Here is an 18,585-nt window from a genome sequence, read left to right as displayed (position 1 = left end):
GGAGCTTATTCCACCACGCTGCTCCAATGCGGGTTGGTAGAATTCACATGTGGCAGAATTTCAGTGAAATTAGACACATGCAGGTTTCCTCACGATGTTTTCCTTCACCGTAAAGCACGAGATGAATTATAATCACAAATTAAGCACATGAAAATTCAGTGGTGCTTGCCCGGGTTTGAACCCACGATCATCGGTTAAGATTCACGCGTTCTTACCACAGGGCCATCTCGGCACATAAACATAATTTTATAAAAAAGAAGACTCCATATTATAAATACAAACCCAACACTACACTAGAAAATAATAGTTACAGAATATACTGGGACAGAACTATAATCACGGATAAAACAATACATTTCAATAGACCAGATATCACATTTCATGACAAAATTAACAAAACTATTTATCTTATTGATATAGCTATTCCTAACACACATAACATACAGTCGACAATTTTGGAAAAGCTCAGTAACAAGTACCAAGATCTATCAATTGAATCGAAACGTCAGTGGCGAGCAAACACCATCCATATTGTTCCCATTGTCATATCGTTGACTGGAGTCGTACCTAAAAGCCTACAACGTAGCCTTGATATGTTACAGGTTCCTCAACACACTCATAATTTACTCCAAAAGGCAATCCTGAACACATGCCGCCTCACTCGCAAGTTCCTAACGACTTCATCCTTCTTCTTATACAATCACCTAGACCCTACTCGCGCTTAGTTACGCCCCGTGTTTTTAGGTTTTTGTTACCTCATACGAGGGAAAATGTAAAATAAAAATATAATAATAATATCCTGGGACATGTTTTACACACGGCTACTGATCCCAAATTAAGCTTGTACAAAGCTTGTGCTATGGAAACCAGACAACTGATATACTATATATACTACTTTTCTTTTGTAAATACATACTTATATAGATAATTACACCCAGACTCGGGACAAATAGACATGTTCATGCACACAAATGTCTGTCTTGAGTGGGAATCGAACCCACAACCTTCGGCGTGAAAGGCAAGTATCTACCAACCACGCCAACCCGCCCGTCATAATTTACTGAAAGATTTATTTATTTAAATGCAGGAAACAAACAATATTATAGTTCTATAAAATCAATGAACATAACAGATACATAAACCGATAAAGTTTCCAATTATAGACAAAACATTAAGGGCGCTAAAAAAAGACACACATTAAAAAAAATTAAACTATAATAAATAAAAATATTAGGAAAAAAAATCAAGTTATTTAAAGATTCTTAAAATTAGACATGCATACGATATTAAAACAATGATTTAATAATGACATGTGGATGAATACGGACATACTTGTTGTTGTTGTGTTCTTAATTTCATATTTTGGATAGATATTTCATTTAATGATAATTCCAACGAAGCAAATTTAGCGTCTTGCTGTTTTTAATACCATCGATCCGTATCATGAGATCCGATAGTGTTATATATATATATACATATCCTCTTATATATTATATATATCCTCTTCCCCCCGGATCGCCGTACGGTGTAGACGTGCTACTTGAACCTCTTTTTATCTTATTAAAAAAAAAAAAAAACACTTAAAGTAAATAAATAGTGTTGTGAAAAATAGGAGAACATAAATCGCAAGAGACCGTCTGTAAAGTGAGTGAATCTTCTGTTTACCTGTTGCCCTGGTACCTTGCGCTTGCGACTGAAATTTCTGCCTATAGCTACGTGATTGGTCAGGTGGCTCCACCCAACTGTTGGCCATTGGTCCTATGACCCAGCCCAACTGCTTTGTAATTGGTCGTATGACTCCGCCCAACTGCTTATATCACCTATGAGGTACTTTTGACCGGACCATCTTGCACTTACGATTTACGTACTAATTACTGATTGGAATCTAAAATCCCACCTACCATACGAGATCTAACCAGCGTTATTTATTATAAGCTCCTACTGATATACACTATCCTAGTACCATGGATTCATCGTTAAACAAGTCAGCCTCCTATTCGGAAATAGACTTAATTAGTAGAGAGGATAAAACACCACCGAACTATGTTGCGTATCGGAACAAACGGGCTAGAGAAACCGAATTCAACATAGACCTACATAGTTTTAAGCTCGAGATAAAAAGTATGATAACATCTTTATTTGCTACACAAACGAAGGAAATCCAAAAAATTATTGCTACTCAAAAAGAAATACAACAAACAAATATAAATATCGAAAACTCAATCGCCTATTTAACCGACCAGAATGAGGAATTTAAAAAGAAAATTGAATTATTAGAAGGTAAAATTAAGGACGATCAACTGTATATAAGCACGCTGGAGGATCGGATTGAAGATCTTCAAAGAGGGATGCGTAAATGTAACTTCGAAATAAAGAACGTTCCATCACAATCCAACGAAACCAAAGAAGACCTTACTGAAATGGTTTTATGTTTGGCCAGAAATGTAGGCTATAATATTGAGAAAACCGATATTAAGGACATTTATAGAGTACGGGTGAAAAAAGAAAAAACAAAAAATAGCTCCATCGTTGTTGAGACTTCGTCCACCACTTTAAAAACTGGCATTTTGAAAATGTGTAAAGCCTACAATATTAAACATAAATCTAAATTATGTGCCAAACACTTAGGGATAAGAACAGCCGAAGAAACTCCGATTTACATATCGGAACAACTTACTCCAAGAGGGGTCCGACTGTACTTTCTGGCTCGGGACATCGCTAAATCGAAAAAGTATCGGTTCTGTTGGACTGCTTACGGTAAAGTTTATCTACGGAAAGATGAAAATTCACCTATTATTAACATAAATAGTGAGACACAAGCGCATCAATTATTACAAAAATGACTACATGTAGCCGGCTTTATATACCAAATGTGTTTCAATTTAAAGTACTTTAAAAATATTATATGTAAAATTATGTTTTGGTTATTATTAGAATTAGCTGTTATTATATATAAATGTAATTATTAGTACTAAGAACATTTATACTACACAGCATGGAACTCATTTACCTTTTTTCGTCATCATACAATCAACAGCACACTTACACATTTACAATGTACACATATCTAAATCTTATATACACAAATACACATTCACACATACACACCACCTAATAACCATATATTTTCTGACTACAAAAGTATATGTTAAAACCATTCACAACAGAAGCACGCGTATTCTTTTTAACTTTATTAAAACAATATTTCACAAAAATATCTATATATTATACTACTATATATATAACTTACATACTCTACATACTTGGCTTACTAAATTTATCACATTGTTATGGATAGGTCTCTTACTACTCAGAATGAAATAGACGATCTCGAAGTTAGTAGAGCAATGCAATGTGATATTGAAGACCTTAAGCAGTATATACCCGTTAAAGAAAACGACTTAACTATCATATCACAAAACATTAGAAGTGTTTATAGTAATATATGCGATTTGAATGTTGCCTTAAGTGTATTAAACTTTGTCCCTGACATAATTATACTAACCGAATGTAGAATTAATCCTAGTAAAACAATTCCAAACCTTTCTAATTATAATGTGCACGCCATGACTCATCACCTCAATCAGAATGATGGGGTTGTGGTATACTTAAATAAAAATATTGTTTGCACAAAAGCAAAAGAAATTAAATTATGTCATGCTTCATGTATTCAAATAAGTATTGGAACTACTGTTATTCTGGGCATATATCGTTCGCCATCAAACATAAACGCTGAACAGTTCATCAATTCATTAAATTCCCATCTGGAAACTTTAAAATCTTTTAAAAATATTATATTAACTGGGGACATTAATATAAATATTGTCGCTAAAGAAACAGAGCAAAGTCAGGAACGTAATAATAGATTAAACTATGTGAACATGCTATCGATGCACAGTTTGATGCCGGGTCACTCATTCCCAACAAGGGAAAACAATTGTCTTGATCACTTCATGTTAAAATTAGACAAAAACAAAAATTCTGCCCAAATCGCAGTCCTGAACACTACCATCACAGACCATAATATGATATTTCTTTGTTTGGCTTCACTTACATCTAAACATAAAGCACATATGAACATAAAAACTATTGTAGATTTTGATGGGGCTCTTGTTAGTTTAGCGGAGAAAAATCTGTCAGAATTACTATTTTGTGATAACCCAATAACTGTAATTGAAAAGCTTATTCATAATATTGCTGAGTCCTTGAAAGATAACTCCAAAACTATACGTGTACCTAAAAATAAAAGAGTTATAAAGCCGTGGATAACTCCCGGTATATTGAAATGTATTCGAAACAGAAATATGTAGAATGCAAAAAAGGCTAAGATCAGACCCATCTAACGAAATTTTAAAAATCTCATACAAAAGGTATCGTAATTTCTGCAATAAACTTATCAAACAATTAAAACGAAAATACGACAGAGATCAGTTGGAAAAATCATCTAAAAACTCTAAAAAAATTTGGTATAACATTAAATCTATAACTAACTTGAACTGCTCAAAATCAGATAATACAGAATTACTAAACATAAGATCTTATCCCACTGAATCAATTAATTATATCAATGACTACTTTGCTAGCGTAGGTGAAAAACTGGCCACTGATATTGTCCAAACAAGTGGTTAATTTTTTTCCAATACTCATACAAGTCAGTTAAACTCCTTTGTACTTCTTGATACAGACTGTAAAGAAGTGCATGATCTACTTATGTCTCTTAAAACAGATAGTGCCCCTGGATGGGATAATATTCCAACTAAATTTTTAAAAATAGCTAAATTAGTAGTTGTTCCAATAATCTGTCGTCTAACGAACCTTTGCTTTAGAAAAGGAATCTTTCCGTCCCTGCTTAAATGATCTATCATAACTCCCGTTCACAAGGGTGGTGACAGAGATGACGTTAGTAACTATCGTCCAATTTCCGTTTTGCCGTCAATATCAAAGTTAATAGAAAAAATTATAAATGTGAGATTATTAAACTATTTAAATAAATTTAAGCTTTTGTCAGACTCTCAATATGGTTTTCGTCAGGGCAAATCCACGGAGGACGCTGTTGAAGCTCTAACCTCGCACATTGTTAAGAGTCTTGACAGTGGTAAAAGGTCTTTGGCTGTATTCCTTGATTTAAAAAAAGCCTTTGATACGGTCTCTGTCCCCATTCTTGTGAAAAAGTTAGAAAATTTGGGAATCAGAGATACCTCGCTGGCTCTTTTTAGGGACTACTTGAGCGACCGAACTCAAGAAGTCAAAATTGGACAGTTTGTTAGTCGTGCCTTAAAAATAACTTATGGCGTACCGCAAGGTAGTGTCTTAGGACCTACCTTGTTTCTAATTTACATTAATGATCTCAGTAATTTAAAAATAAACAATGCTAAAATATTTTCCTATGCAGACGATACCGCAATTGTTTTTACAGATACTAGTTGGACTAAAGTTAAAAATACAACAGAAAGAGGTCTCTTCACTGTCTCCTGTTGGCTGAAGTCAAATTTACTGTCTCTAAACACAACCAAAACAAACTACATGCCCTTTTCCATCTATAATCGAACCCAGCCAGATAGTAACTATAATATTACAGTTCATGTTTCCAATAGCATTAAATGTGAGGATTGTAATAACTGCTCCATGATCAAACGAGTGAACTCTTTCAAGTACCTTGGTGTGTTAATAGATCAAAGACTATCATGGGATGCACAGCTAGAAGCTATAGGATGTAGATTGCGTAAACTAATTTGGATATTTAAGATGTTACGCCACAAAGCCTTTTGGGCCTTATTACATAAAATATATAAAGCTCTGGCGCAGTCAATATTGGAATACTGTATTCCTGTATGGGGAGGAGCTGCTAAATCTAAGTTCATTGAAGTTGAGAAAGCGCAAAGGCTTTTGCTAAAAGTTATCCACTTCAAGCCATATCGCTTCTCAATGGACACGCTATATTCAATGAGCCAGATACTGACTGTCAGACAAATGTATATCCAACGTATCATTCTTAAAGCTCATAAATCATTAAAATTCATTAAATCCAGTTCATTAAACGGAAGAATAAAACATAAAATTGCTGAAACGTATGGTGCTAAGACTACTTTTGCTTGCAACCAATATATAACACGTTCTGCCTACCTTTATAATAAAATTAATAAAATTCTAAACATATATCCCGAACAATATTTTAACGTCAAACAGAAATTATTTGAATGGTTAAAAACAAAAACATACGATGACACCGAATTAATTCTGTTTCATAAAACATAATCTAATCTACTGTAATCTACACATACACACACACATACACACACACACACACACACACAAACAAGTAAAATTCATTTTGATATAATGTTAGTTTACCTACTGATTGTGAGTTTTAGTATATAATAAGATATTGTTTATTCTTTTTAAGAACATGGACAGAATTGTATGTTATGGAAGAGCGGGTCCTTCTGTCACGAGTATTATATTATACTCACTAGAGGGTCCCAACCTTTATTTGCTATGTACAACATGATAAAGAATAAACTATTTTTTTATTTTCATTTTCATTTTCATATATATATATTATATTTTTTTTTTTTTTTAGGATTATATATGTATTTTAGTGGGTCCTTCAATCGGGGTTTTTATAATATTTTGATATACACGTTCATGGCTTTCGAGCGTATAAAGTGCTAAATCGGATCCGATTGGTGTACATGAACACGACATATTAATATATTCGATTTTTAATATATATAAATAACAGCGACAACAATAGGTAAAATTCGGCTATAGGCTAATATTTATCCGCTAAACGCTTGTGTGCTTATAAATTGCAGCAAGCAACAGGGCGTGTTAGATGTGACGTTTGCGTAGAGTATTTCCGTCTCGGCTGTTGTTGTCTTCCTCGTGCCTCATCACTGCTCTGGTGCGACCTTTTGCTGTGTTCTAAGGAGTCAAGAAGTCTTAAAGTCAATAAGTCTTAAAGCTCCTGCATTATAAAGGAATGATCCATTGGCCAATCATCAAATTGTTCATACACGTTAGGCTACCTAACACAGGCTCACACGTCGGCGGAAATTAGTTATTATATAAATTATTTATTTTTCACTTTTCATCAGGTGAGCCTCCTGCTCGTTTGCCCACTCTAACATAAAAAAAGAATATTAATATAAATATAGCTTAAGCTTGCCTGAATTTGTGACATTTTGAAAGCGAAAGTAAAATTAATTATCTGTGTTTCTGAAGATACAGATAATACTTAATTATAGTCTATAATTACGACACTTGTCATAAACTGCAAGTCGTTTTGGGATATGCTCTAAAACCTCCTAAAAAGGAGAGGAGGCATTAGAGGAGGCCCATCAGTAAATTACTCTTGGCTATCGAGAAGAATTGGGGACATTGAGAACGTTTAAATTTCTCAATTATTTAATCAAGGATTCTAAATGGGATAACTTTATTTGATTTTGTAAAAGTGCACGTACTGAACAAAATTATTTATTTAAGGCAATATTTCAAAAGGGAAGAATTTTATTTCAAATAAAACCACTAAAATGGATAAATTAGAGATTTATTTATATATTAACACATTTAAACTATCTTACATAAACTATATCAAATGTTAAAATAGAAAATTTTCTTGGAAAGGCCACCTTAATTAATTTACTAGAGAAGAATATAACATTTGACATTTGTAACATTCATGAAGCCACAGATTAAACATTTTATGATAATTTTTATTTCTGAAATATTAAAAATTTAGTTATATTGAAAACGTATAAATATAAAAATAAATAGCTTAGTTCGGATTAGGCAATATAATACGCGCATAATTTAAAATAAAAACAAAATTTGACGTCACTGTAACTTTTTTTAATATCTATATCAATGAAATATAATTTTAGCGCTTCATTTTATATTTTTTTTTTTAGTTTTGAGCAACAATTGATGTTTAAATTATGATTACACTTTGAAACTTAACATTTGTACAGGATAATTCCAAACGTCAGGTCACCCTTCTCGTCTTTGTCACTCTTCATAGAAATGATAGAGAAAAAGAGACAGGTAGGTTATTGATTAACATTTGGACTTATTAATCTATTCTCCCATTACATCTTCATATTGCTTCCTGAAGCAGTCACCCACTGGGAAGAAGTCCCAACACCTTTGAGTGTACATGTTCCATACGAATGTTTCTTGACCTGGAGAATAATTAGAAAAAAAAATATGTTAGTGTATTGTTTGAGATACACGATTAGTCTTAAACCTCAAGAAGAAGATTTCGTGCTCACTTATTGTTATAAATTTCTTCATAGACAAAAGGCGATATTCAATAATAGTGTAACATTTTTCCTAGCACTTATTAAAAATCTTATCCTATTAAAATGACAGATATTATGTGTGAAACATTTACAGGTTGCTACTTAACTTTTCTATAGATTACACTTTATATATATATATATATATATATATATATATATATATATATATATATATATATATATATATATATATATATATATATATGTATATATAACATATTATTTGAACATATTATTTTTTCAAATAATATGTTATATATACATATATATATATATATATATATATATAATATATATTATATATTTGAACATATTATTTGAATTTAGAATACAGCTTTAGAGGGATTCCGTGATATTTTAGAAAAAAATGATGCTTATTGGCTATAAAAATAAATAAAAAGGTAGTCTTTTTTATAGAATAGGAAGGCGGACGAGCATATGGGCCACCTGATGGTAAGTTGTCACTAACGCTCATAGACATTGGCATCGTAAGAAATGTTAACCATCGCTTACATCGCCAATTCGATACCAACCTTGGGAACCAAGAGTTTATGTCCCTTGTGCCTGTAATTACATTGGCTCACTCACCCTTCAAACCGGAACACAACAATACCAAGTACTGCTGTTTTTCGGTAGAATATCTGATAAGTGGGTGGTACCTACCCAGACGAGCTTGCCCAAAGTCCTACCACCAGTAGTCTGAATGAAAATGCTCTTTTACTTTAATTATTACGTCTTTGTGTGTTATTATTTTTAATATTATATTATCTAATCAATTCCTTAATCGTTATATTTTATTATAAAACTTAAGTGCTGGGAAATAACAATAGTGAATAGCAGCTTTATTAATTTGTCTATGAAAATTATTTTACAAATAATTTTATTACTTGTATGGTGAAGGTATTATTTAAAATGTTTATTTTTTAATATAATTCAATCACCTGTATACTCAGTGTCAGGTTTGTTGATGAGATGCATGAGGAAGAACATGTAGTTGGCAAGGTTATGCTCCCTCTGCACGTGGGTGTCGAACCCGTGTGGAACCTGAAACATTATTATTATTAATTGAAAAAAAAATAGGAATGACTTTACACCCAAAAAATATATTAGTGTATGACTTAAATTAATCTTAACAATAATCGGCGATACGAATCAGGGAAAGAGTTTTCGATGTGATTAAATAGTTTTAACATTATTTCTACTATAATTATTCGTTACCCATAACCATACTTTTGTTGAAATCTTTGTCAACAAAAGTAAGGTTGGTCAGATAAGAGATATTAAATTAAGCCAATTTTTAATCCAATAATGGAATCTGTATAAAAAAATAAGTATATTGAATAAATAATATACATATATTTTTATTGAAAACTATCAAATATTAACTGTGTAAGTCGAGATGGCCTAGTGCTTAGAACGCGTGAATCTTAACCGATGATCGTGGGTTCAAATCCGGGTAAGCACCACTGAATTTTCATGTGCTTAATTTGTGATTAAAATTCATCTCGTGCTTGACGGTGAAGGAAAACATCGTGAGGAAACCTGCATGTGTCTAATTTCATTGAAATTATGTCACATGTGTATTCTACCAACCCGCATTGGAGCAGCGTGGTGGAATAAGCTCTAAAACCTTCTCCTCAAAAAGGGAGAGGAAGCCTTAGCCCAGCAGTGGGACATTAACAGGCTGTTACTGTAAATATTAACTCCATGCTTTGTTGTCTATCATCGAGTAAATATCAAATGAAACTTAAATTTATAATGAGAGAAATTCAAGATCTTACCTTATCGAAGTAATCCTTGTTAATGCCGCATATGAAGCAGTTGGACTCCATGTCCTCCTTCACGGACTCCAGCTGGTCACGGAGCTCCCCGAAGGCGTCGATGATGAGACCCTGCAGGATGGCCAGCAGGATGACGATGACGAAGAAGAAGAAGGAGATGTCGAAGATGATCCGGTACACCTCGGAGTCGTCCCCGTCCGGCGGCTCCAGCTCGTCGCCGATGCCGCCGCCCGCGCGCACGCCCTTGTACAGGTTGAACACGAAGCACTGCGGACACCCGGAGTCGTAGAGAACTCTTACACTCGTAGTACTGTACACTGATTAGCCTTCTACTGATTAAAAGTACGTAGGAGTTTTAAAACGTATCGAAATATATAGTGATTTTTATTATGACGAGTGGGTTGGCGTGGTTGGTAGATGCTTGCCTTTCACGCCGAAGGTTGTGGGTTCGATTCCGGTTTTCCTGAGTCTGGGTGTAATTATATAAGTATGTATTTACAAAATAAAAATAGTATATTTAGTATATCAGTTGTCTGGTTCCCATAGTTTGGGCTCTGTACAAGCTTAATTTAGGAACAGATGGCCGTGTGTGAAAAATGTCAAATGGATTCTTGGAGGATTAGATCTCAAGTTTCAAGTCAGAAGCAAGTTGGTTTGCTAGCGATTTTAATATAAATACGTATTAAAAGAAATATGATATAAGATTAAAACTTGTACAGAGTAATGCAAAATCATATAAAAGATTTTTCAGATTTTTTTTTTAATAAAAAAAGAAATTATTACAGTATACACGAGGAACACAACAGAAACAAACCGTGAGCATGTCGTGGCAGTTCCGGTTGATTTCGTCATCCTCCTCTTGCACGTAGAACTTGCGGAAGAAGTTGAACGCTATGACGGTGTAGATGTACACGATGATGGTCAGCAGCATCACCGTGAGCACCAGCTGCGGAGATTGTTTCATATGACGTGGCATTACATTAAATAACTTAAAAAATAATTATTTAAGAATTCGAGATGTATTCGTTGTTTTTTTTTTGCAATGTAACATTTCATGGTAGGTAGGCAATTTTTGTTCTGTAAAAGAATAAAATATAATAATGTATGACTTGATCTAGTGGCTAGATATAAGGCCGCAGACACCGAGGTTCTGGTTCAATTCAAGGTCGGGCGAATATAAAGTTATTGGGTTTCTCAGTAGCAACCCGAAGTCTGGAAGTTGGAAGTGTGTACACTCCCATGCCTCGGAAAGCACGTAAAACCGTTGGTCCTGCGCCTGAACTCTTTCCGGTCGTGTCGGATTGCCGTCCCATCGGTTATCATACGGTTATAGTGTTATGAGAGTTAGGGAATATAGTGCACCTGTGTTTACGTACACACTTGTGCACTATAATATGTCCTGCGCAGTTGGCTAATCTCTCTTGAGATTATCACCGAAGCCAAAATCGGTCACGTTTCGGTGGAGGACATCATCATTCATCATTACAAATCCTGCAATTCATAAATAGAAATACAAGTTTTTCTTTCCGAAACAATAAAAAAGTGACCTGTTTCCCGTTGTGAGTGACAGATTGTAAGATGGTCCTTAAGGTCTTGAAGCCGACAGCCACGTCCAGCAAATGAGCGGCAAAGAAGAAGTTGTTAAAGTTGCCCATCACGGAGAAGGAGAAATACCAAAGGGAGTACAGGAATGAGTTGTCGGTGATCGTTACACCCGCCTTCCACACTTGGTACCTCCAGTCGATGTTGATTATGCTAAGAATTAGAACATTTATTATGAGACTAAATTAAGTTATTCTAATTCTATTATGGGATACATTTTGTTTCCGAAAAAATATACAATACAATATATAATAGAAACGGGAATTATTCTTATAGCTAAACCAACAAAGCTATATAACAAATTTCTGCTCACTAATGGATGAATCCCTTGCTGCTCTCTTCTTCCTGAGCTGAGAATGAAGTCTTCTCCATCCCGAGCATGTTGGAAATCGAATCGAAGTCGTACGTCTCCGAATATTTCACTCGGACCTTCTTCTTGATGAACTTATCCCAATAGTTAACCGGGAAAGATCTGTTAACGAAACATTAATTATTATTTTTTTTCAATCAAATATGTATATTGCTTTATTTAGTACATCACCAGAATAGTATTTGTGATTAATCGCTATGGTCAAAACTCATATGGAACATAAAATTTTCTTAACAGATAATATATACATTGACTCACTTAGCAGAAATCACGAGTTTATCCCAATGGCTCTTCAGATCATCGTCCTCTGGCTGTTCCGCAATATACAGACCGTCAAACTCAAGTTTACGAGCTATTTCCTTCTCTCGTTTGAATATAGCTAGCGGTACCTGTAATATATTAGAGGTGGACCAGTGGTTAGAACTGTAAATCTTAAAAGAAGATTACGTGTTGATAGGCAACCGTAACCGTAACAGCCAGTGAATGTCCCACTGCTGGGCTAAAGGCCTCCTCTCCCATTTTTTTGAGGTGAAGGTGTGGAGCTTATTCTACCACGCTGCTCGAGAGCGGGATGGTGGAATACACATGTGGTTGAATTTCAGTGAAATTAGATACATGCAGGTTTCCTCACGAGGTTTACCTTCACCGCCAAGCACGAGATGAATTATAATTACAAATTAAGCACATGAAAATTCAGTGGTGCTTGCCCGGGTTTGAATCCACGATCATCGCTTAAGATTCACGCGTTCTTACCACTGTAGTCAAGCGCTACAAATATAGACTATTGAGGTGACAAGCGTAAATTTCATGTTCTTGTTATATAATAAAAGTTATATTCTGTTGTCGATAAAGCTTACCTTAAGGTGATAGTAACCAATCAGAATAGCGAGGGATACGATAGAATGCAGCGCGGCGGCGATTTTGATCACGTGTTCCATGTAGAAGAAGTCTTCATCTATAAGCACCACTTCTAGTGGATCCTCATCGTCACCTTCACCACTACCACCTAAGGGTGAAACACCAATATCTATTACATATGAAAACATACTTTATTTGAGTAGGCTGTAGACTATTTCAGAATGTTTGTTTCTGGCGAGAATAACCGGTAAACAAATCAACACTTAGGAAATAATTGATATAAAAAATTAAATATAATAAATATTCTGTTAGGAATATGTCAAAAATATAAAAAGTACTAAAATTTTCCTACAACTCATCGTGATACCTTTCATAAGACAGTATTGGCAGTCCGCATCACGGCTGCGTGTGACCAAAGTCTATGTCAGTATAATCGGTGATACAAGACAAGATACATTAAAAGTATATAAGTGAAATAAACAAATACTAAAAACCAATAAATAACAATAATACAGACTCCACCAATTTTATTTTATTTTATTTTATTAAGGACCATCAGCTTTCACTACACTTTTACATGTAATAAAAAAACAAACACATTCAACTTACATAAAATGTGCGACTTTTAAAGACGGCCACACATGCATATTAAGGTACAGTATAAACAGATAATAACATACGCAATATTTTTATAATACTAAATTACTAAAAATTGTTACCACATTTTTATAGAAAAAAAAAATAAATAAAAAATAATAATTAATAACATTGAAAATAAAGCTGTAAATATTATAATTAACGAGTGCACTCATTTCACTTATCACATTAAAAATATATAATAAAATAATTTAAATAAGAAAACAATAAATAGTAAATAATTAAAAATTTCAAAATTTAAGTTAAATAATAATAATAACTTTAAATAAATTTTTTCATTAATTTCTTATACTAACATGCTATGTTGTAACATGCAACATATGTTTTTTTGTAATTAGAATTCTAATAATAACTTCAGAATTATTTTTTTGTATTTATTAATGGCGTCCTCAGATATGTCAAGTGACATTGAGTATTTATTATACATTTTACTTAATCTTACAAGAGGTGCGTTTTGTCCTAGTTTAGTTTTAGATGGTCTAATGTAAAATACACTTATTGGATAACTTGGACATACTTTCCTAGGCACATTGAAATTTATTCCCCTGGGAATTTGAGGGCAGTCAATTTTATTTCTAACTATTTTGTACAATAACAAAAGATACAAGAGAATTCTACGATTTGAAAGGCTTTACATGTTATAAAATGTTAATTGGTCTTTGTAGTTATAATTTTGTTTTGAACCTTCACTTGAAAAAGTTAAATGACGCAAAAATCTTTTTTGTACTCTCTCAATATTTATTTATTTCACGTTATAATGTGGTAACCATACTGTACTACAATATTCTAGGATGCTTCGTACGTATACATTGTATAGCATTTTTTTTTTGTTGACGCGTGATTAAATATTTTGGTTTTTCTTATTAAGAAACCCAAATTTCTTGAAGCTTTTGCAGTGATGTGATCTAAATGAGGCAAAAAAGTTAACTTTGAATCTAAAATGATGCCCAGATCCCGAATTTGTGTAACTTCTTTTAAAATGGATCCCTGAGTGCAATAATCTGATGAGATGTTTTTTTATATTGTGGGTGAACTTTATATGAAAACATTTTTCGGGATTCATTATCATTTTGTTCATTTCACACCACATATGTAAAGCGTTTAAATCTTCTTGAAGTTGTACAGAGTCTAAATTACTTTTAATTGGTTTAATAAGTTGCAAATCATCTACAAAAAGGAAAACTTCACTATGCTTGATTGTATTGGTTACATCCCTTATGAAAACATTGAAAAGCCATGGACCCAGATGTGACCCTTGTGGAACCCCAGAACTGACTTTGTAAGAGACAGATCGAAAACCACTTACAACAACGTACTGTGTACGATCGTTTAAATACGATTTAAGCCAATCGAGTTAAGATTCAACTATTCCATAACTGGATAGTTTTTTTAATAGTGTATCATGACATACTCTGTCGAAGGCTTTCGAAAAGTCTGTGTAGATAGCATCGACTTGTATTTGATCGTCCAATAACATCATAATATGGTCTATAAATGCCACCAGATTAGTATTTGTCGATCTGCCTTTTACAAAACCGTGTTGATTATTGTTTTGGTGATGCTTAAAATAAAAAGTAAGGAGCTGAAGAACCAAAGCTACTAAAGTTTTGGCAATTACTGGTAAAATAGACATTGGCCTATAATTTTCAATTTTATCTACATCACCGGATTTGTGGATTTGGACAACCTTTGCAACTTTCCATTTCAAGGGAATTGTTCCTGTTTGCAGACTCTTGTTAAATATCAAGCATAACGGAGGGCTTAATTGATTAGCACATCTCTTCACGAATATAGGTGGGATGTCATCTGAGCCTGTGCTTTTGTTTACTGTGAGACTATTTAAATGATGTTTTATTAGTTTTCTTGTAATATGCAAATGATTCAGAAGAGATGTGCCCATCAAGTCATTCCCTCGCTCTTCTATGGTGGTTTGTGATAGTGGGTCGTTACAAATTTTGATTTCACCCTCTACATTTTTACCCTGTATGTACATATTATTAGGATATCTATTATGTTTTTTTATTTTTATTCTTTAAGAAAATCCAAAAGTATTTTGGATTCTTGCCTATACAATCTTCATTATTTTTAATGTAATTATTGTAGCATTCCTTTGATCGCACCCTACAACGTTTACTTAATATTTGCAATGATATTTCATCTAACGGATTGCCGTATAATTTGAATTTTTTTAGTAGCTTATGTTTTTCTTTTAACATTTTGATAAGGCATCTTGTAAACCACGGTGGGTGCTTGTTTCCCTTGGATTTACATTTAGGTACATATTTAACTATTATGTATTTCATATAGTCTCCGGTAAAAGATATCGACCATTACGTTAACTGTACTGCAATTTTTTAAATTAATGTAGCCAGTTAATTTCACCCAGTGCACTGTTTATCTTATCATAATCAGCCTTGAAAAAATTCATTCTTATTTGTTCTGTGTTATTATAAATTCCTTTGGATGACGTGTTATTATGAATAAATATCTCTAGCGGTGAATGAAATTGATCGGCTGGTACCAGAGGTATGAAATTCCGCGACACGTTATTGTTATCACTCAAAACTAAATCTAGTATTCTATCATTGCAGTTGCTAACATTGTTGTGTTGAGTGAAATTGTTGAGATATACATAATTTACAAATTCCTTCGCTACATTAACGTTATTTTTACTAATGTAGGTGACATCCGTTTCGTTTGGAGACCATTTTATGCAACTTAGATTAAAATCACCGACGACAACAATATTTTTAATGATTTCGGAGATCTTGTTGTAATTTTCTATGTAATGAGTAAGAATGTCAATTTTTACAGGAGGAGGAAGGTACATCGCACATATATTAATTCCATAGCAGTTACTATTCGCTGGTTGAACTCTTACCCATAATTCCTCACATTTACTTTCATATGTTTTTAGTCTGTACGAGTTAATTTTTTTCAACACTACCACTAATACACCACCACCTTCTTTATTTTTATGAAAGTTTGAATTTTCTCTATCTTTTCTGTAGACAATATACCGGTTATCAAACAGTTCGGAGTCATTGATTTGGTTGTTAAGCCAAGTTTCTGTGGGTATTATAACATCATGGTTACAACTCTGAAGGTTACATAGAAACTCGTGTGTTAGTACGAAGCCCTCGCACGTTTTGGTAATATATAGATAACGGAAAGAATTTTATGAGTTATCTCTTGTCTATCATGCATTGAACATCTAATATCTTATTCTAACTTATCTAAAGTTGATTGATTTTTTATCCATATGCATTTCGCACAAATCCAAATCAAATATAAAAAAAATACAATTTCGAATGAGTAGGCGCAGCTGGGAGGGAGGGATCCCTAACTCGTCGTGTATCACCTTAGGGCCTTGCCGCTACACCAATTTCGTACAAGTGAGACAGTTAAAGATGTTATTCCTTATGTACCATTGTTATAACGTATAAAATTAACTGAAGGTAGGATACTTCTCAATCTCAGTCACTATTTTTATTTAACCATTACCGACGCAAAAAGTTATTGTTATTTATTCCAATTTGTTTATCATTTCGTTTTTTAATAATCTTACACTCATTCTACAATCACATTTGATCGCCACACACTAAGCCTGTTAAGATTTCCCTTCTTTTTTCTTTCTTGAGTACACTCTTTTATACGAGAATTATTAGAGTTTTTATATATATATATTTATTTATCAATATAATAACACATAGGCATCAGTCAATTATAAGCACACAAACACACACATTTATTAACTTTTGTAATTTTTTACTGTGAGAATATTACGGAGCTTTTTATTCTGTGTCGCACCGTACCGACGTACCGTCAGTTACTCAGTTAAATACAAATATATTATTTTAATCGTAATTTGTCTTACAACTGTATTTTATTCGTTTTAAAAAAAGAGGGGAATTCAATTAATATCATTTGAAAAGTGCTGTGCTACAGATATATATGAAAATATTTGTAGAATTTCGACCAAACGTGTTTAAAATAAATCTGGTATTAGAACATTCTGGAATGTATAATAATGACATACCGTCTCCACTACCGGAGCCTTGTCCAGAACCCGATCCGCTGATAATGTCACCCATACCAGAACCGTCGCCGCGCTCCACCTCCAATGTTGAAACCTGAAATCAAAAGGACAGTCCATGAAATATGTTCTTAGACATGCCAATGTAGTAGCGGATTGGATATGTGCATAGTATTGATATATATATATATATTAAATAATAAATACAATAAAGTGTAGAGAGATGCCCAAATTGAACGCATATTGTTTATACCAATGCGTAAGCCTCTACTTAAATAGGTTGATCATTTAGGTATTTTCGCAAATTCATGTACACACGCCCCAAAAGTTATGACAATGATTACATATATCTAGTGTTAGTGTAAAAGGTCGTATGTAACGTCTGTTTATTTTAAAAGAAAACATTAAAATAACTTTTTGATTTTTAGTATAATGTTCATATATTTTTTTCCAGTGTTTCTTGTGTTGTTTCTAAATGGGACTTAATTTTCACATACGACTTATTGCACTTACGTTATCCATAGAACTAATAGAAAATTTAAAATAACCCACCTTGTAAAATAGCAGCACGAAGTTGATGCAGAAGGCGAGCACGAGTGCGACGTACTTCAGGTTGTAGAAGTTCCGTGCCAGGAACGAGACGGCACGGCGAGTGTACTGCGAGAGGTCCACTTGCGACAGCGCGGACGGCGCGGGTCCTTGCACCGCCTGATGAACTCACGTTTGTAAAGCTTATTCTTATAAGTGTTAGCTTGATAAAATAATCATACTGTAATTTCAAATAACTATTGAGCATTTTGTAAAGAATATCCGTGCCCATTAAAATAAGTCTGCATTATGAAAAGAATTTAATAAGTTATAATTAATATTATTGTCATATTTACTACAAAACGTGATTTTTGCCTGTTTATTTTTTATATTGTATATTTAAATATTTCGTACTTTTATTATTTAGTAGCTCTATTTTGACTACCGGTTCCG

The 18,585-nt window shown here is 33.4% G+C and overlaps 1 protein-coding gene across 13 annotated transcripts in view; it reads right to left on the bottom strand.

Moving 5' to 3' along the window:
- Positions 1–7,533: 7,533 nt before the first annotated feature.
- Positions 7,534–18,585, bottom strand: part of LOC126778410 (ryanodine receptor) — a 139,419-nt gene continuing 128,367 nt past the window's right edge. For all 13 annotated transcript variants that reach the window (XM_050501898.1, XM_050501900.1, XM_050501905.1 and 10 more), the window contains 10 exons: positions 18,157–18,312; positions 17,608–17,701; positions 12,911–13,059; positions 12,312–12,442; positions 11,997–12,155; positions 11,629–11,836; positions 10,896–11,027; positions 10,082–10,348; positions 9,242–9,344; positions 7,534–8,180 (listed from right to left, as the gene is read on the bottom strand). In XM_050501898.1, coding sequence (XP_050357855.1) covers positions 8,077–8,180; positions 9,242–9,344; positions 10,082–10,348; positions 10,896–11,027; positions 11,629–11,836; positions 11,997–12,155; positions 12,312–12,442; positions 12,911–13,059; positions 17,608–17,701; positions 18,157–18,312 — 1,503 coding nt within the window. In that variant the 3' untranslated portion in view covers positions 7,534–8,076. The remainder of the gene's footprint in view (positions 8,181–9,241; positions 9,345–10,081; positions 10,349–10,895; positions 11,028–11,628; positions 11,837–11,996; positions 12,156–12,311; positions 12,443–12,910; positions 13,060–17,607; positions 17,702–18,156; positions 18,313–18,585) is intronic.

The sequence above is a fragment of the Nymphalis io genome, chromosome 26, assembly GCF_905147045.1.
Source record: "Nymphalis io chromosome 26, ilAglIoxx1.1, whole genome shotgun sequence".
NCBI lineage: Eukaryota > Metazoa > Arthropoda > Insecta > Lepidoptera > Nymphalidae > Nymphalis > Nymphalis io.
Note: the sequence above shows the minus strand (reverse complement) of the source record. Positions and strands in the feature narration are given on the sequence as shown.